The 20,506-nt window shown below is 38.0% G+C and overlaps 1 protein-coding gene across 1 annotated transcript in view; it reads left to right on the forward strand.

Annotated features, from left to right (window-relative positions):
* ACSL3 (acyl-CoA synthetase long chain family member 3) overlaps nt 1-20,118 on the forward strand; it is a 62,011-nt gene extending 41,893 nt beyond the window's left edge. The window contains exons 11-17 of the mRNA XM_058187607.1: nt 843-982; nt 1,418-1,590; nt 2,058-2,132; nt 5,314-5,505; nt 10,646-10,760; nt 13,368-13,525; nt 16,152-20,118. Of these exons, the coding sequence (XP_058043590.1) occupies nt 843-982; nt 1,418-1,590; nt 2,058-2,132; nt 5,314-5,505; nt 10,646-10,760; nt 13,368-13,525; nt 16,152-16,315 (1,017 nt within the window). The 3' untranslated portion in view covers nt 16,316-20,118. The remainder of the gene's footprint in view (nt 1-842; nt 983-1,417; nt 1,591-2,057; nt 2,133-5,313; nt 5,506-10,645; nt 10,761-13,367; nt 13,526-16,151) is intronic.
* The last annotated feature ends 388 nt before the right edge of the window (nt 20,119-20,506 follow it).

The raw sequence follows: 20,506 nt of genomic DNA on the forward strand, positions 1-20,506 counted from the left end.
CCCATTTCAGCTGTTTGCACCTTTCCCCATGAAAATAAATATGATTAAGCTGCTACAGAATAACTAAAAGTGCAATTTATTTTCTAATTATGCTTTATGCCTCATATTTGTATATTATTAATACATTAACAGGTTAAAGAACTAATTAACAAAGGAGAAAAACTTGACAGTTTTAGTAAAAGAAGCTCTGTTAATGACATTGATGTATGGAAATTATTTAGGCATTTATGTCTTTTAAACATTGATTTAGGATATGAGTATATATAGCAATACATTATTCCATTCCTTTCTAGGTAAGCATACCTCAGGGAGAAGATGAGAGAAGGAGAGGGGCAATGTAAATCTTAATTCAATCAACATTGTAAAACTTTTTAAGTAAATCAGAATCTTTAGAATAGTTTTTGTACCTGACAATCATGTAATTCCTTGCTTGAAAAAAAGAAGCAAAAAGCAGTTTTCTGTGCTCTGTGATACTATACATTCATCTTTCGTCTGTCTTCCAAGTTTCAAAAGCTTCCAATCATACAAAATATATAAATAGTCATTATAGCCTTATGTTAAAGTACTGCTTAGGTACTTGAAAAGTAATGTGAATGTGAGCATGGGTAAAAAATGGGACCATTGTAATAATTTTTGATTACATTCTTTTGCAGTAATAGTTTCAAAGCTTTGCCTTTTATCTGAAATTGTATTCTTTATGTTTGAATGTTCAAATTATTGGGGAATCTTAAGTTTTTATCTAATATTAAACCATATAGTACTCCTCCAGGTTACTGTAATAGAGTAAATGTATAACCCATTGCAAGATATCTGTGCTTGATATAATTTATTTCTATAACTAGGAAATCATGGATCGAATCTACAAAAATGTTATGAATCGAGTTAATGAAATGTCCAGTTTTCAGCGCAATTTGTTTACTTTAGCTTATAATTACAAGATGGAACAGATTTCAAAAGGCTACAGTACTCCAGTATGTGACAGGTTGGTAAGAGAGGTTGATTTGTTTTTCTCTAAAGAGCAACATTTTTATGAAGGGCTGCTAGGCTAGCCGAAAAAGAGTCCATTTGAGAAATGGTAGAAATTAAGCTTATAAAACAGTAATGTTATTTTGGAAAGTTACTTCCAGCTACACTGTTTAAAAGAAAATAATAACTTATTATATAAACCTGTTTATCTGTCTTTTGCTGTAACATATATTCTTATTAGGGTGTGTTCTACTGAAAAGAGGATAATTTATTTCTTGATAGCCATGTATAGGATGCAGTGGTATTTTTTCTGAAAAATCATTTTGCCAAGTTAGTTAAATCTTCTGATTAGTTATATATGCCATGCCCGTTAAACTGATGTTCTTAAATAAAAGAAACAACTTTTTCACATTCTTCTTCCTCCCCACCCTCACTCTTCTCTCTCTTTTAGCCTTGTTTTCCGGAAAGTCCGGATGCTGCTAGGTGGGAAGATACGGGTCTTACTGTGTGGAGGAGCTCCACTTTCTGCAGCAACTCAGAGATTTATGAACATCTGTTTTTGTTGTCCTGTGGGACAGGGCTATGGCCTGACAGAATCCTCTGGGGCTGGAACAATAACAGAAGGTGAGTAGTATTTGTAGATCAACATGGCAGTAGATTGTTTGTTTGTTTGTTTTATTTGAATTTATATCCCGCCCTTCTCCAAAGACTCAGGGCGGCTTACATTGTGTAAGGCAATAGTCTCATCCTATTTCTATATTTATATACGAAGTCAACTTATTGCCCCCCCAACAATCTGGGTCCTCATTTTACCTACCTTATAAAGGATGGAAGGCTGAGTCAACCTTGGGCCTGGTGGGACTCGAGCCTGCAGTAATTGTAATTGCAGGCAGCTGTGTGTTAATAACAGGCTGCATTAGCCTGGTGAACCATTTCCCAACCCTTTGTAACAATATAATTGGGTGTTATCAGCATACTGGTTGATACTATTTCAAAACACTTTGCATATTGTTAGTTGTTCAGAGACAGGATAAATTGCTACTGAAACTATTTCTGAATTTTTTGATTATATTTTTTTCCCTAAATTTCAGTTTGGGACTACACAACAGGCAGAGTGGGAGCACCCTTAATTTGTTGTGAAATCAAGCTGATGAATTGGGAAGAAGGTAGGAAGAAACTTTAATGATTGTGTGATGGTTTTTTTGGAAAAGGTTGAATACATTAACATATCAGAAAGGCTTGATTGTTAGTAGCAGAAATGAGGGCAGGCTCTCTGTTTAGTTTCTCTGAGTTCTAAACTAAAGCCTCTCTGAAGCTTATTAGATCTACCAATCCCTTCACCTACATGATGTCTGTGCCTTAAAAGCAGTGGCATTTCATGTAGTCGCTTTCCCTCTGTGATTCTTCCTTGACTTCAAATCCACCCTGCTGAAACTGTCCATAGTCACCAGTGGGGTGGGGTGGGGGGATAATCTTTATGGTAATATGACTTATATGTTATATTCTTTTCCATCTGTATGTGGCACATCTTCAACACTGTCCCAGAGAGACACAGGGTTCCTGCTTTTGTTTAGCACAGATAAAACATTTCTTAATGGTTGGAACCTTAATGGTTGGAACCAATAACTAACATTTCAGGACATGTGGGCATTATGTTGATTGCTTCCTGGGATGTTTGTGTGTATGTGTTTTTCCTCAGTAATTTTGGGAGGTTTTTATTTTTTTTAAAGAACATATAATACAAATTTTGTTGGGAAATAAAGCACATTTTCAATAATTTTGCTATCAACATTTGATTGAATATGGTTCTGAGTTGTTGGGTTCCAGCTCCAGAAGATTCCAGCTCCATAGCCCTGTTCCTGTTCCTGTCCCTGTTTTAAATTGCGTACAGACTAATCCTTGTCTTTTTGTATCCTGATTAGTTTTATATCTACGGAACATGCCCTGTGATATATCATAGATGGGATATAGGCCAAATAGATTTATGGGTCCTGAGTTTTCGTATATTAATAGCAGTAAGCAAGTGCCTCTGACTTTCAGTTAGTTGAATAAATAACATGTTGCATGCCCATACAATTCCTTCCATTGTAAGTGGATTTTTTATTTCAGTATAAAAACATTTGCATTGTTGTTGATATTATGTGACTGTCCTCAGGCATAGACATTGATCTTGTCATCTCAGGAGAATATTTTATTTATATATTACTAAAACTGTCCTGTCAGTTTGTCTGTTTGCAACCTTAAATTAGCCCAGATGGTGCCTCATAGTATATTTTTGAGTCAAGGTATCAAATTCGGTAACATAAAGAATGCATACAAATCTGAGACCATTATTTTCATGTAATTGAAATATCAATGATTTCTTATCAGTTCTATTTGCAAAGTTGTGACAGGTGTAATGACTTTGTGGTTAGCAGCAATCGAATGATTGTAATTTTCATTTATACTTCTTGAAAACCTCCTCCCAGCAAAATGGCAGACAATTTCACAGGTCAGCCAAGAGGAGAATGAGGCTTAACAAGAGCTCTGCTTAGAATCAGAAAACAGTGCCACCCTCTATATACGTGGAAAGTAGGATGACCGAACAGGTCATGGGTTGTCTAGTTTTAATTTATTTATCTAATTTATATGTCTGCCTATCTGACACAAGGTGAATTTGGGGGGCATAGAATAAAACCAACAATTTACACACATACTAAAATCATTTAAAATATTTTAATTAATATTAAAACCAAGATCATAAGAGAGTTAAAATCAACATATGTGTTGTAGCTACTATGCAGGTTTTCCTGCTGTCAGGAAAGGTGTTTTGAAGACTTTCTGAAAGACAGAATTAGCATCCAGTGTGTGTATGTCGACAACTTTATAAGTATTATTAAGAAACCATAAACATTTGCACAAGTACTACAGATTTTTTTTTCATATGTAATATAGAAGCGAAGTACATGCATGATACATTCTGGCAACTCGGGAGCAGGTCAGGAAATCTTCGCTGACACATGCTTTTTTAATGAATATTTTCTAGCTGCACTTCCTATAGCCAGATCACATAAATTTGAACAAAAGTGTTTTTAAAAAATGCAAGATGAGAGTTTACCAACACTTCTTGCATGTTTATTCTATTTCAAGTAGTTAGAGTTCTTTCACTAAATATTGTATTTTAAAATTATATACTTTAAGGATGATCAATAAATATTAAGTGAAAAGAAGACACAGAAGAATTTGCTGGACTTAAAATCTTATTTCCATAATATTTGCAATGACTTTATCAAAATTCTAATAAATTATTTTTGCTGTTTATACTTGGATCACACAACGGAAAAATTTAGTCATTGTTAATAAGATAAATATAAAAGGCTAGTACTGTTGAGCTGGCACTCTAAAAACTGTGATAACAGTGGCTTATACTGGATTTAGCTAAAGAAGCCTCGAATATTTATTATAGGTGCCATTTTTGGGCCTATTACACACACTATACCTTTTTTACTTAACTGGTTTTTCATAATTTGTTTGTCATTACTAAAAAAGTTAACCTTTGTTTTTACTCTGCAAGCCTGAGTTTATCTTGAATGTTTTGGAAATGGTAGAAAGAAAACTGAACATTGCATTTTGATTCCAAGCTAAGTCAGCCCTTTTTGGATTTATTTTTCTTGAACAGAATTTATAGATTGATAGAACTTCATTTCAATTCTTAGCCAACCAAGCAGATACCAGTGTTGAATGATAGAACAACCACCTTTATGTAGAATGCTGGAAAGACAGCTGTCCATTCATTGTTTAGAATTATGCCTGCAGCTTTAATTGTTGTATTATATAATTCATTATGTCTAGTTGAAGCATTTGCACAGTAACCACTTGTATGTGAAAGATTGCATACTTTCTAGTCCATCAAAGTGTTTCATTGTAGAACTCTTCTAATCCACATTCTCAGTGTATCCTTAGTGTATTGTAGTTTAATGTTTCCACACAACATTAATAAACAACCTGCATGATTCTTTTTCCCAGTGGCAACAGCTGCAGAACCTATGTGTATATTACTTATCCATATAAACTGGTTGTTTCTCTCCATATAAGTCAACATTTAACAATATACCATGCCTTCTTTTCCTTTCTTGTTTTCTTTCATAGCAACACAGCATTCCTGTTTATATATAATAATAAACCAAAACTAGCACATTGCAAATTGGAGTAGCTAGCTACATCATTGGCTGGAACAGGAACAAATTTATGGAAATCCTGTCTTGCTTCTTTGTATATGTATGGTAGTGCATATATATGTGTGCATTTTTAAAAAAAATATGTATGCAAATTCACTTGTGTTGAATTTGAAATATATCTCTTCTATAGGTGAATACTTCAATACAGATAAACCATACCCTAGAGGTGAGATTGTTATTGGTGGTCCAAACATAACTATGGGATACTACAAAAATGAAGAACGAACCAAAACTGATTTTATGGTTGATGAGAATGGACAGAGATGGCTCTATACAGGAGATATTGGGGAATTCCAATCAGATGGGTGTCTAAAAATTATTGGTGAGTATAGTGTGCAGAACTTAATATAATTGTAATACTTTTTGCTGCAAAATCATTTCACTATGGTAGATTTGGTTCTCTATTATTTATTTGAATATATTTAATGCTAAGTATATGTATGCTCTTTTGAGAGTTCATTTCTTGTTTAAAATTGCATTTACTTTCAATATGTTGGAGAGTCCATTTGGTATAGTGATTAAGGCATTAGCCTAGAAACTGGTAGATCAAGAGTTCTAAACCTGTTTTGGCAAAAGGTCAGTGGGTGACCTTGGGCCAGTCACTTTCTCTCAGTCCTGGGAAGAAGATGATGGCAAACCGCTTCTGAAAAACTTTGCCAAGAAAAATGCAGGGATTTGTTCAGGCAGTCTCCAAGGGCAGGATTGAACAGAGGAAAACAGAACATTTGATTCATTGGATTTATTAAGGGTTTCCCTGGAAAAGGCCTTTAACATTAGATTAGTTTTCTCTAGCTGAAGTACCTTCTAAATATATAGATTTAAGTTCTCAGAATTCCTACCGTGTTTCCCCAAAAATAAGACAGAGTCTTATTTTCTTTTGAACCCTGAAATAAGGGCTTGGCCTTATTATTGGGGGTCTTATTATTTCACAGGTGCAGGAGGCCCTGGGCAACCTGCGCACTCACAGCCGAGAGAAGCTCTCTTTATGCACCGCCATCAAGCCCCTGCCCTCCGGCAGTGTGTGTGTGTAGAACATGAGCAGCCCGAAGGCACCAAGCCGTGCGAATGTCTGTCCCCACCCCCTGCTTGCACACCTCCCAGGCCTCACCATATTGATGTGGGTGAAACTGGTGAGCACCAGTCCTTGAGGAGCTTGTAGCCAATGCTGCCGGCGCCCAGCACCTGTGTGGAAGCCACAGCCTGGACCAGCTTTCCCTGCAGTGTCCAGCTCCAGCTGTCACCATAGAGTGGGAAGCACATTCCCAGAGCAGCCGCTATCCTGGCTGGGGTTTGGAAGCTGCAGAGGCAGAGTTTGGGGGAGAGAAAGAAAGACTTGTGCTACTTTTGCTGCTTTCCTTGCATGCAGCCAAAAGCAGAAGCAGTAATTGTCTTTTTTTTTTCTCCCCCAAACTCTGCCTCTCCGGCTTTCTAACCCCAGCCATGGCAGCGGCTGCTCTAGGAGTATGCTTCCCACTCTATGATGACGGGAAAGGGAGCCTTGCAGGACATTTGCTCTTCCTCCTGCAGGTCCCGTTTACTTTTTCCAGGCACCCAGCAGTGAGATGCCGAGCAGCCGCGCAGAGGACAGCCACGCCGAGGGCAGCTGCGACAGACACTGCTCAGCTGGCTCAGCCACAGCCAATGCTCCTCACCCTTGGCTGAGCTTGGCCGCAGGGGGCGCTGGGCTTCTGCAGGTGGCGGTGGCAGCAGCAACACCTGCAGCGCCTCAGCCATCCCAGCCGAGAGCCCCGTCCCAGTTGTGGGACATATCAGGCCTGCTGTTGCAGTCCTCTGCGACTGCACGCCGTGCATGGAGGCCTTTCTGCTGCCAGTGCCACCTTGCCAAGAAAGCCCCGGGGCAGCAATGCTTGTGCTGTGGCTGCTTTGGCGGGCGCTTGGTAGTGTGGGCTATGCAGATGTGGTGCCTGGGTGCAGGGAGTGGAAGCGGGCGGGCCGCCACCATGGCACAGGAGCAGGTGCTCGAGGTCTAAGGTTGCCATGGACAGTTGAAGGGGTGGGGTGGGGGCGCAGGAGTTTGCAGGGAAGTGGCTGCCTTGGGGGGTGAGGGACCTGTGTGTGTGAGAGAGAGAGAGAGGGAGGGGGGACTTATTTTCGGGGGAGGGCGTATATTTAGGCCCACCTCAAAAATCAGGAGTGGCCTTATTTTCAGGACTTGTCCTATTTTCGGGAAAACACGGTAGTCAGTTGCAATTGGTAAGAGTTCTGGGTGTTGAACACAACACACTGGGAAGAGTGTAAGACAAAATTTATTAAATTAATGCATTCTTATAATCAGGGTGACTACACAGTTGCAGAATAATCTTGTGTATACTTATTTATTTATTTATTTATTAAATTTTTATACCGCCCTTCTCCCGAAGGACTCAGGGCGGTTCACAGCCAAATAAAACACCATTGAATAAATACAAAGTAAAACAATAATTAAAAAAATTATTAAATATGGCCCCAAGTTAAAATGTATTTAAAACAATAAAACCCACTAAATAAAATTTAAAACCGAATAGTAAAACTTCTAAAAATTCTATGCCAGTCCTGCGCGAATAAATAAATATGTCTTAAACTCGCGGCGAAAGGTCCAAAGGTCAGGAAGTTGACGAAGTCCTGGGGGAAGTTCGTTCCAGAGGATGGGAGCCCCCACAGAGAAGGCCCTTCCCCTGGGGGCCGCCAGCCAGCATTGCTTGGCTGACGGTACCCTGAGGAGTCCCTCCCTGTGAGAGCGCACAGGTCGATGGGAGGCAAACGGTGGCAGTAGGCGGTCCCGTAAGTAACCTGGTCCTAAGCATGGACCGCTTTAAAGGTGGTAACCAACACCTTGAAGTGCACCCGAAAGACCACAGGCAGCCAGTGCAGCTTGCGCAGGAGTGGTGTTAAATGAGAGCCACGAGTGGCTCCCGCTATCACCCGCGCAGCTGCATTCTGAACCAACTGGAGCCTTCGGGTGCTCTTCAAGGGGAGCCCCATGTAGAGAGCATTGCAATAATCCAAACGAGAGGTGACAAGAGCGTGAGTGACCGTGCATAAGGCATCCCGGTCAAGGAAGGGGCGCAACTGGCGGATCAGGCGTACCTGATGAAAAGCTCTCCTGGAGACGGTCGTCAAATGTTCTTCAAAAGACAACCACCCATTCAGGAGAACGCCTAAGTTGCGCGCCCTCTCCATCGGGGCCAATGACTCGCCCCCAACAGTCAACCGCGGTTGCAGCTGACTGTACTGGGGTAACGGCATCCCAGCCACTCCGTCTTGGAGGGGTTGAGCTTGAGCCTGTTTCTCCCCATCCAGACCCGTACGGCTTCCAGACACCGGGACAGCACTTCGACAGCTTCGTTGGGGTGGCCTGGGGTGGAAAAGTACAGCTGCGTATCATCAGCGTACAGATGGTAACTCACCCGAAAACCACTGATGATCTCACCCAGCGGCTTCATATAGATGTTGAACAGGAGAGGTGAGAGAATTGACCCCTGCGGCACCCCACACGTGAGGCGCCTCACTGTCGATCTCTGCCCTCCTGCCAACACTGTCTGCGAACGGTCAGAGAGATAGGAGGAGAACCACCGATAAACGGTGCCTCTCACTCCCAAACTCCCTAACCGGTGCAGCAGGATACCATGGTCAATGGTATCAAAAGCCGCTGAGAGGTCTAACAGGACCAGGGCAGAGGAATAACCCCTGTCCCGAGCCCTCCAGAGATCATCAACCAACATGACCAAAGCTGTCTCTGTGCTGTACCCAGACCGAAAGCCGGACTGGAACGGTCTAGATAGACAGTTTCATCCAGGTACTGGGGTAACTGACGTGCCACCACACTCTCTACAACCTTCACCACAAAACGAAGGTTGGAGACCGGACGATAATTTCCTAAAACAGCTGGATCCAGGGAAGGCTTCTTAAGCAGGGGTCTCACCACCACCTCTTTCAAGGCGGCCCGAAAAAACCCCTCCAACAAAGAAGCATTAATAATCCCCCGGAGCCAGCCTCGTGTCACCTCCTGCGTGGCCAGCACCAACCAAGAGGGGCACGGGTCCAATAAACGTGGTGGCATTCAGTCTCCCCAGCAACCTGTCCATGTCCTCAGGAGCCACAGGATCAAACCCATCCCAAATAGTCTCAACAAGACGAGTCTCTGACGTCTCACCTGGATCTACCCAATTTTGATCCAACCCGTCCCGAAGCTGAGTGATTTTATCGTGCAGATACACACTGAAATCCTCGGCACGCTCTTGTAGGGGGTCATCCCGCACCTCCTGCTGAAGAAGAGAGTGGGTCACCCGAAACAGGGTGGCCGGGTGGTTATCTGCCGATGCAATGAGGGAGGAAATGTAGGAATGCTTAGCTTCCCTCAATGCCACTAGGTAGGTCTGAATATATGACCTAACTAGTGTTCGGTCAGCTTCCGAACGGGTGGATCTCCAGACACTCTCTAGGCGTCTTTTCCGGCGTTTCATCTCCCTCAGCTCTTCGGAGAACCAAGGAGCTGGTTGAATTCTACGCCGGGTCAGAGGCCGCAAAGGCACAACACGGTCCAAAGCCCCGGCCGCAGCCAGTTCCCGGGCTGCGACTAGTTCTTCGGCCGTGCCGTGGGCTAGATCCCCAGGGAACGGTCCAAGCTCCGTCAGGAACCTCTCCGGGTCCATCAGGCGCCTGGGACGGAACCAACCACTTTAGAGGTAAAAGTCTATTTGTTGTTTTCTTTTTGCCTTTTTTGACAATATAATATCTTTTTTGGATATTTGGACAATATCTTTTTGGATATTTCTTTTTGGACAACCCTCTCTATTTACTAGATAGTGTTTTTGATGTAGTTATTAGACTAAATCTGAGATGATAGTAGTTCTGGGAAAATACACAGTGGGCAAGACATTGCATTGCATTCACTTCATTACTTTTTTTTTTTTAATTTACATTTATATCCCGCCCTTCTCCGAAGACTCAGGGCAGCTTACAGTGTGTGAGGCAATAGTCTCATTCTATTTGTATATTTACAAAGTCAACCTATTGCCCCCCCAACAATCTGGGTCCTCATTTTACCTACCTTATAAAGGATGGAAGGCTGAGTCAACCTTGGGCCTGGTGGGATTCGAGCCTGCAGTAATTGCAGGCTGCTGTGTTTTAATAACAGGCTATCTTACAGCCTGAGCCACCATGGCCCTTAGTGGCCCTTTAATATATTGGGCTAATTTCCAAGTCAGTGTTCATTTGACAGAGTAGTTTATGCTTTAATTATGGTTTACCATTATGTGTAAATTTATTTAGAAAACTCAGCTCAACCTAAAAGCTAAGACATTTTGGACTTCTTAAATGAATATTGCTGTAAATTAATAAAAGTTGTCCTATCCAGATTTGTTAAATACTAAAAGCAGAAATGAATAGTAGGACCATCCATAAATCTAACCTTTTACATATAATTCCATGTTGTTTATTCATTTTAATTTTCCATTCAATAGATCGTAAAAAGGATCTTGTAAAGCTTCAAGCAGGTGAATATGTTTCTCTTGGTAAAGTTGAAGCAGCTCTGAAGAATCTTCCCTTGGTAGATAATATTTGTGTATATGCAAGCAGGTAAAGCAGTATAACATTATGTTCATTTTTGCATGGGCAACAAATATTTTCTAGAAATGTTTTTCTTGGTATTGTGTATTTTTATGAAAAAAACAGTAATTCCTTTTAAACCTGTTCACACTTTGTAGAAAAAATATATTCCTTTTGGCTGTACTCAACATTAGGCACTGTTAGGTTACTTCAGTTGATGTTGAATTACTGTCCAGAAATGCCCATATTTAGCTGTTTCTGAAAGATAATTGTTGGTAAATTTTTCTCCCAATGCCCCAAGAATCAGAATATTCATACAATCCCTCAACTTAGAGCCTGTTTGCTTCTTACAGCTGTGTGTGCTAGAAGGAGATTTTTTAAAATCCTGAAGTTCTCCCTCCCACAGCTATCTCACCGGGCAGGTTCCCTAGAGTGTCTTGAAACCCTGACTCACCCATCACCTTTCTCTGCCCTTTTAAGAAAAATAAAGAGCTCCAAATAAGAGAAGAGAAGTAAAGAATAGATTTTTGCCTGAGGAAAAAGATCATGTTTCTGCCTGACTGAGTTTATTGTTTGCTTTTCATTTTGTGTTTTTAGTTGATAGAGCATTTAACTCTCAAATTCACAAATCTCTTTTGTCTCTTCCTTAATAATTACAGTGGTTTAACAAATTAAAATCCACTAGTCATTAGATGAAAAAATACCTCTGACTTTTCCTGCCTTTCCTATTATTTTATCATTACTAGTCTAAGACTTCTCTATTCTCCCAATTTAACACATTTTCGTTATTTTGATGTCCAAATTCTGTTTTGTCATTTTGGTTTTATGAGACCTTGCAGTTAAGTTCCTTGTAGATAAGGTATCTTATGATAATAATAAAACTTACGATACTAAATACTAAAGTTACATTACATTTTTATTTATATTACTTCAATTTTGTATCTCGTGTTTTTATTTTACATTCTTAATTTTGTACTGTAAAGCGACTAGAAAAATTATGTAACAGTATAAATTATTATTTAAAATATACCAAATGTTCAGGCTGGATATGGCGTTTTTGTCTAACTGTCGAGTCCTTTCCAAGGACCTGGGATAGACAGATGTGGATGTTTGATAGTGTTACATACTTATAAAATTTGGGGATGCCACAAAACTTGAGGAATTGCCCTGGAAGACAGGCTCAAGGTTCAAAAAAATCTTGAAATACTTCACCTTGGCATATAAAAAAAATGTTTTTCAGAGATATGAATACAAGGTTCTACAGTTAGGAAAAATCAGTTGCACAAGTACAAGAGAAATGGTACCTGGCTTAGCGATAGTACTTTTAAGAAAGACCTGGATATCTTGGGGGATCATATAAGTGTAACCCAGTAATGTCCTCCAGCTGCCAAAAAAGCCAGTACAGTTTGGGTTTTTAAAATAAAGGTATGGTACTCATAGGCCACAGTTAAAAAAAATGCTGAGTGACAAAGATAGTAAAAAACTTTGAGATTAAATCCTACAGTGAGAGTTGAAACCTTAAGAAAATAATATTAAGGCTTGTAGAAATCTTTCATTACAACAGTGGATGTCACCAGGAAGAGGGTGAAGACTTATTTTTGTGGCCCACCAGAGGCCAGCAGAGCTGGCAGCAGATTCGGACAGTGAAGAAGTTGGGGAGGAACATGGGCCAGTCCTGGAGTCTGGGGAAGTTCTGAGGTGGAGGATGGTTCTGAGTTGGAGGCAGAGAGAGGGCCAAAGCCATCTGGTAGTTCTTTGCTGCCTCTGAAGTCTGACATCAGCGAGGCAGAAGAACAGCATGAGCCTGTTCCCATTGTGCGCATGGGAGTAAGGCTTGGAGATGATTGGCCCCTCCCATAAGACATAAAAGAGAAGCGAACCGAACGTGAGCTTTTGCAGGAAGCAACTCTGTGCTAAATTTGGCCTTGCCCTGCATGTGGCAATTAGTTCTCTGGCAGCATTCCAAGGGAGATAAGGTGAGTGTTTGTAAACAGGCCCCTACAAGACTGTTTGAGAAGCCATTTGGATTGGGAATGACAATAATTCACAGCCATATGAACTAAAAGAGATTTGCCAGGACTAAGTTTGTGCTGTTTAATTTCTAAGGAAGCCTAGGTCAGAACACTTATTCTCTGGAGCACCCAAGAACCAATGAGTGAAAGCTTTTTAGTCAGAAATCAAAATTCGAAATAAGGAATAATTTCCTGATTTAGAAGTTATTAAGCAATTCAGCCTACTTTATGAAGTTGTGAATGCTATATCACTGAACATTTTCAAGAAAATATTGGATATATTTCTCCAGGGTGTATGAGGATTTCTGTACTGAGCATACGGTCCCTTCCAACCTTGGCAGTTAAAGGAATCTTCTATAATGCCATTCTGTTGCTAAATATATCTGATTTATAACCAGTGTGATGGATTTTCTGCATTTTTGAGGAACATAAAAATAATGGATTAAGAACTGTGAAAAAATAGGAATGCTGTCACAATTGAAACCTTTGTGACTAAAGTAATATTTCTTCATTATATTTGGGGGGCAGTTTTTAGAAAAATATCATAATGAACATGTAGAAGATTACTAACATTTTATAAAACGAGCAACTTAATTATGTAATTGTACATATTTCTTTGTATTAGTTTCCATTCTTATATCATTGGATTTATTGTGCCAAATCATAAAGAACTTAAAGAGTTAGCAAGAAAGAAAGGATTCAGAGGAACTTTGGAAGAGATATGTAATAGTTCTGAAGTGGAGAAAGAAGTACAGAAGCTTTTAGTTGAGGCTGCTACAACAGGTAAGTTACCAATTTTGTTCAGGTTACCATGTAAAACAAAAATTATTAAGAATTCATGAGGATTCACTAGTATCCCCTAGAGATATTCTGAAATATATTCTTAAGATGTATATTTATTATTATTACAACAGGATAGGGACAAACAAAAGATTGCCCAAACTTGTATCTCAACACCCTGTTTCTCATTATGACAAACAAGATGATTTCAAGAAGAGGTAACCAGAAACCTTAATGCCGGGCCTCATTATTCCAGCTGAAGTATCTATTCAACATTGAGTCCAATAGACCTCGAGGTTGTTTCTTCCTCTGGGGCTAGTTCTCTAATAAGTCTTTTAACAACACAGGTCCAGAACAGCTGCTTTGTAGCACATGCTATTTAAATTCCTGATGCTTCACTTCATAATTCTACCCAGATACCTCTGCTCACTTCAACCTATGTCAGGAACAGTCAGGATGTAATTATTTCTTCCCACTGTACACAAAAGAATGCAAAAGATAACACCCAGTGCTTAAAAAATATTAAATAACTTCCAATCTGAGCAACTAAAACAGAACACTGAAAATACTTCCATCTGGAACAGTCAAGTTTCTAGAATAAGACATCAAAACAGTGTTTTCAACTGATATATAAACAATATGAAAATATTTCTGTGCACGTACAAAATATTTTTCAGTGCCATCCTCCTGCTACTATTAATCAGATGCAGATTTTCTTTAAAATAAGAAATAGTCATTCTGAGAACTGATCACAGGGCCAGATAAATGCATTCCAGGTTATAGAAGGAAGTTTAATATACAGATAGTCCTTGATTTATGACCACAATTGGGACCAGAATTTTCGTTGTTAAGCAAGGCGTTGTAAAGTGAGTTGTGCCTGATTTTGTGACCTTTTTTTGCCAGTGCTATTAAGCAAATCACTGCAGTTGTTACGTGAATCTGGATCTTTACTTGTTTAGAAGCTATTGGGAAAATCACAAATAGCAATCACATGACCCCAAGACACTGTAACTATCATAAATATATGCCATTGCCAAGTACCTAAATTTTGATCATGGGACCCCAAGGATGCTGCAGTGATAGTAAGTGTGAGGACTGGTTGTAAGTCACTTTTTTCAATGCCATTTTAACTTCCGTTCACTAAATGAATGGTTATACGTCAAGGACTACCTATATTGTATTATCTTTAAGAAATCCTGGAAAAATAGTAAATAGTCAGACAATGCCTCTGTTTTTAAAATGGAAAAAAAGATCCAGAGAACCACAGGTCTCATGCTGATATTTTGAGATAGTTTAGAATTTCAGTCCTGCCTTAAACAGAGAGCCAGCTGAGTGACTTCGGTCAGTCTTTCTCTCACATCCTTAAGAAGAAAGCAGTGACAAATTACTTCCAAAAATATCACCAAGAAAACTTTGTGGACTAATCCAGAAGTCAAGAATGTCTTGAAGATATCCTTCTCCCCATTCCGAAAGAGCCTTGGCAATTCTGTTACAGACTAAACATGGCAGTAGATGTGGCTAAACAAAAGCATATTTTATAATATAATTTTAAATTATGGAAACATCAATTTTATTTTGAATTGATCAAGTTATATCTAGACTTTATGGTTGGATCTGGGTACCATAGTTAAAAATAATTTAAATAAATTCAAAATAATTCAGAAAAATAGAATGAAAATTATCAGAGGACTAAAAATCAGAGATACTGAAAGTAGTGGGAATTTTAATCATGGGAAGCGAAGAAAAGATATTGCCTGAATGAAACTTAAATCCTCTACTCCAGTTTCCCGAACCTTTTGGCACCAGGGATTGATTCCATGGAGGGCACTTTTTCTCAGACTAAGGGGGCATGGTTTCGCGTGCTGCCTGGATCCTATGTGTGTACAGATGGGACATAATTCACTTATGTGGTCCAGTTCCTGGGAAGCCACAGAATGGTGCCAGGCCATGGCTGGAGGTTGGGGACCCCTGCTCTACTCCATTGTCCCAGGATGTGGCCTACCAAATAATGCATTTTAAGTTATAGAAGGTAGATGCTAACTGAATAATTCAAAATATTTTTTTCTAAAATTAAAAAAATGGAAACTGTTACCCACTATTTTGCTAGATATGTTCAAAGAGAGGCCATCTAGCCTTCCATCAGGGATACTTTAAATAGGAATACTTTAAATTCATCCACTGAACTGGGTACTGGACTTGATTGTGCAAATACTATACTGCTTTCTAATTTTTATGATTTGACTTTTTTCACTGAGTTTGTGTAAGAGCTTTTTAAAGACTTCAAAACTATTTATCTTTAAATTTTGAGTCCAGACACTTCAATAGCAAATACTACACTGTATTTCTTAAATTTTGCTGCCCTCTTTATGATCTTAAATTTTAATATTATTTCAAAAAAAGAGAAAATGTTCTTTCCCACACTATACATTTCTTAATATTTGTAATTGACATGTCCCTGACTCCAGGTGAAATAGTCCAGAGGCTTTAGATATCTCTCAGAAGCCAAAGTATTAAAATTTAGCTTTTAGCTTTTTCTGCATCTATTCCAAGTTTATAGCATTTGTTCCAGGATTATAATAACCTTTTAAATATATAATTTGTAAGCTAAAATGTTATCTTTCTGTTACAGCTAATCTGGAGAAATTTGAAATTCCCCTCAAAATTCGGTTGTCCCCTGAACCTTGGACCCCTGAAACGGGTTTGGTGACAGATGCCTTCAAACTAAAGCGTAAAGAGCTTACTGCACATTATCAAGAAGATATTAATCGAATGTATGGAACAAAAGTAAAATAACTCATCCCTCTCTTTTTCTCTCTTTGTCTTTTTATTTTATTTTATATCACTTTGCTATGGTGAGCTCAGATCAAATAGGAAATACTTGAACTCTAAGTCCTACCACTTGGGACCAACCTTAAAACATCTCTCCTTCCTTTCAGCATATGCTGTTACTTCTGATAATATCACCATCTTTAAACTGGCAGGATTAGTAAAATTCTAAGACAGCAATTTTTGTCTGTCTTCATTTGTTCCAGTCTCAAGCTATCTTGTTAATGTGCAGATTTTCCTATAAGTCCATTTGGACTACCATGATTTTGAAGCCTCAAATTTTTAAAACGGATTTATAGATCCTGTATAATGTTCTGTTTATTTGTAACTTTTTTGAAGTTTGGCTAAATAGAGGAAGAACTTGGCTATAAAACAAATTATTATTCTAAGCCTTTTTTACATGCATATTTAAATATACAAGAGCTATCAATGTGAAATTATGTACAATGAAATCATTTATAGTTGAAAATCATTGTTAGCCTGAAGATGGAGGTTATTTGTTGCTGTGCAATTATTTTGGATCAAACTATAAAGAGAAATCGTCTGAGTTCTGACTAATAGAGAACAACTGAAATATATGCCTGACAATTTCCTCCTCCATATATATTTTATTTTTAATCTCAGATAAGGAAAATGGTCATGGCAAATGCTGTATGTGTGAGAACACCTGCAAAAGAAAGTATATCAATATTTTACTTGTGCAGAGTATGCTGTCATATAGAAAATGTTACATCTGTGAATCACCTACCTAACACAGGTAATTCACTTTTCAAAATGCATTTAGACCATTTAACCAAAAAAAATTGAATTATTGAAACTAGTGAGAACTCAGTTTTAATTGAATTAAGTTTTGACTGGTAATGTGTTATACTCAATGGGTCTTTTATTGTATTGATTGTTTTGTTTTACAGTTCAGATGTATTCCTTTCACTTATGTGTGTAAATCAACAGTTCAATTAAATAAATTTAAAGTCCATTATGGCCATTTCCTGCATGAGTCACCTAAAATGGATCAGCATTCTTGCAGACCTTTCAATGGGGAAGAGGGTATAGTGGGGTGGGAAAGTTCCCTGTATCAGTTTATAATGGATTGTGTACTTGGAGTCTATTTCCATTGAACCATTGTTTGTTTTTATATTCTCTTTGTTTAAACTGTCATGAATGATGATAGAAGTGACATTTTTAATTACCTGGTTATAGGAATCTTCGTTGTATTATTTGAAAAGAATGTTTGTAAACCATTCTTACTAGTTAACTATGCTTGTGGACATAATTCATGTCAATTTTCTTTGGATTTCTAAACATTGTTTTATGCACTATGGTCCCTTTGAAATAGTACTGTAAAACATTTGGCTCTTGACCATCTCCTATTGTTTATATAGATGTTTTTGCAAAAGTAGAGCAGACCTGATCTCAAACTGGGAAAAGCCCAGGTGGACAATGGAAGTGTGTTTTTCTTGTCATTCAAGAAATAGTAATTGTTCTCTTCTGCATGAGTACCTATATTTCATGATGATTTAAAGTTATATAAGGTCCAAATATGAGTTTTGTTTATCCAATTATATAGATAATATTGTCAAATGTTATTTTATTTGCAAATAGCAAAATGCTTTTATTTCCTTTCTGTGATGCAACAAATTTGCACACCTTTTGATTTTTAATTTGTATCTGAGTAATGCAGCAATGATTCCCAAATTGTTTTGAATATTGTTCAGCCAACATTAAGTACTTTTGAAGCCGTTGGCTTCAGTTGACAATGTAGTGCTTGTTGCTTCTTCTTTTTCTGTCTGAAATGGTGGATTTCCAACTCTTTAATTTTGCATAGACTGCTATTCTATGCTTGCCACAATAGCTTTTATTTGAGAAATAATGCAATTTGGTTGCATTCTAATTAGAAAGACAAAAAATGTGTACAGTGGAACATTTTCTTCTAATATGCAGAGATTAGAACTGGAGATTATTTATAATGGTTAATGCTTTATTTTTTGGAAAAGTAATCAGTACTAAGGGTGATTTGTATTGGGTTCCAGTTCATGAAAATGTTATTCTACTTGCCACATGGAATGAAATTGGTCAGTGGAAAAATACAAATTTAAAAGTCCCATAATTAAATCAACAATGTATGTTTTTCTGTTAAAATTCACTTTAAGTATTCTTTGTAAAAAAATGAAAACTAGGTGTGTGTTGTAAAAAAACTAATGGATATTGTCTGGATTTCACATATTTCTAGTTCTATATAATAACTGTATAATAACTGGGTGTGACATTTGGATACAAACTAATCATCTGTTTTAATATTTTGGATTCTATGGGCTAATCTATGTCACTGATATTTCTAGAATTGTTTAAGTTTATTCCTCCATTTGAAGGATTATGTGAGGACTTGAAATATGTAATGGGAGAAACTGCACAGTGTGCTCTTCCACATGTTTGCAATCCCAGACTTCCTTGTGTAGAGGTTTACAACAAAGGGGGTGTAGGCAATGTATGGGCTACATAGAATGGGGTGTAATATACACATTTCTCTCCCCCTACAAAACTTTGAGCCATTATTCACTTACAAATAGGTTTACACTTTCAAAATGCTCATGATGTAATTTCCTCTGTTGAAGTTCTTCACATGGAATTACAATTGGAAATATCTCATTATTACTATGTAATGTCTTATGCCTGTGGTTTTTTGATTTGGATAATAAGCAGATTTGCTGTATTTATATTAAACCCCTAGACTTTACAGATGTGTGGGATCATTGATTTTTTTTTTCATTGGAAAGAATTTGTTTTCAAAGACTAATTACAGCAATAAAAGTGACTATGCTCTTCTTCCCATTGACTTATTGCCAGGGTATATTTACTTCATGTTTCATCTCCACAATATGTGGACAAAAATATAATAATGGGGGAGCAATCACATGCATGTTTTTTGCCTTGTTGTCTTCCCTTTGAAAACTAGATAAGAACTGAAAGGGTTGTCTCTTCGTCAATAGAATTTCAGTCTCTGGGTTTGGGTATGCTGCATGAAAGAGTTAAAGCACTACTTTCACCCAATTTTAGTTCATTTCACTTAGATGGAATCCCATGGAAATTCTGTTAAAATAACTATAGCAGCAATTATTATATCCTTAGTGTCAGAAACAAGTTTTCAGTGGGTGCGATTTAAAGATAGGCTACTTCTGTTTACCTCAGGGGAAACTGTCCTTTAGCAGTAAAATATTTTGCTAGATTTGAAAGCTATTTTGCCACAATTGCTAAATGCAGTGTGCAGTTAAAACCTTAATGAAGCCCTATACCTGTGTTATAGGTTTTCATTTGCTTTAAATTAAAGTTAAGAACATATTAAGTTGAAACACAGATGAGTTTCGTCCATTAAAGCTTGAGATTTTGTGCAATAACTCAACAAAATTGAAATCCTTTGAAAATAACATAGAAATAAACAAGCTTGTTTTCCTGCTTTTCATTTCCACTTATTTTTATTTTTCAAGTATATTCATTGTTAATGTTCTTTTATATTGTAAAAAATTATTTGCAACCAATATCTTCTAACCAGGTAAAAAGAGAGAAATTTGAGGCTGTACCCATATTACATCAAACTAAAATGGAACTGGATGACCATTTGTTCTAATAATTGGTTATTTTATGTAAATTCATGGACTTGGTTATTATTCTGAACTGCCTAAAATGTGTCTATTACCACAGAGTTTTATTGTATGATTATTTATTTTTCATTGAACATTTCATTGGACAAAATAAAATTGAGTTTCACAAGTTTACTTTTTTCTTGTGTCTAAATTTTCACTTTAGGGTCATTAATTCTAATCCCAATGTTTCAGAATGGGGTGAGCAACATGTGGCCTTCCAGATACCTTCAGCTTGCACAAAAAATCTCCCACAACAGTGGAGATTTACAGCCCCACCATGAACTGCCTGGCCAGTCCCATCTTCCAGAGCTCTAGTCACAGGACTGGCCATTGCTTATCTGGGAGCAGCTCCTCCACCCGGGTGCACCACGGACCACCATCATTTTCTCACGTACCACCAGTGGTCTGCGGACCACCGGTTGGTGACCACTGATCTAATGTGCTTACTCCCAGAGCATGTTAAGAGGTTAACAATTGAATTATTTTCATCTGTTACTGGCTCTTTTATATTTCTTTTAAA

This window comes from Ahaetulla prasina, chromosome 6 (genome assembly GCF_028640845.1).
Source record: "Ahaetulla prasina isolate Xishuangbanna chromosome 6, ASM2864084v1, whole genome shotgun sequence".
In the NCBI taxonomy this organism is placed as follows: domain Eukaryota; kingdom Metazoa; phylum Chordata; class Lepidosauria; order Squamata; family Colubridae; genus Ahaetulla; species Ahaetulla prasina.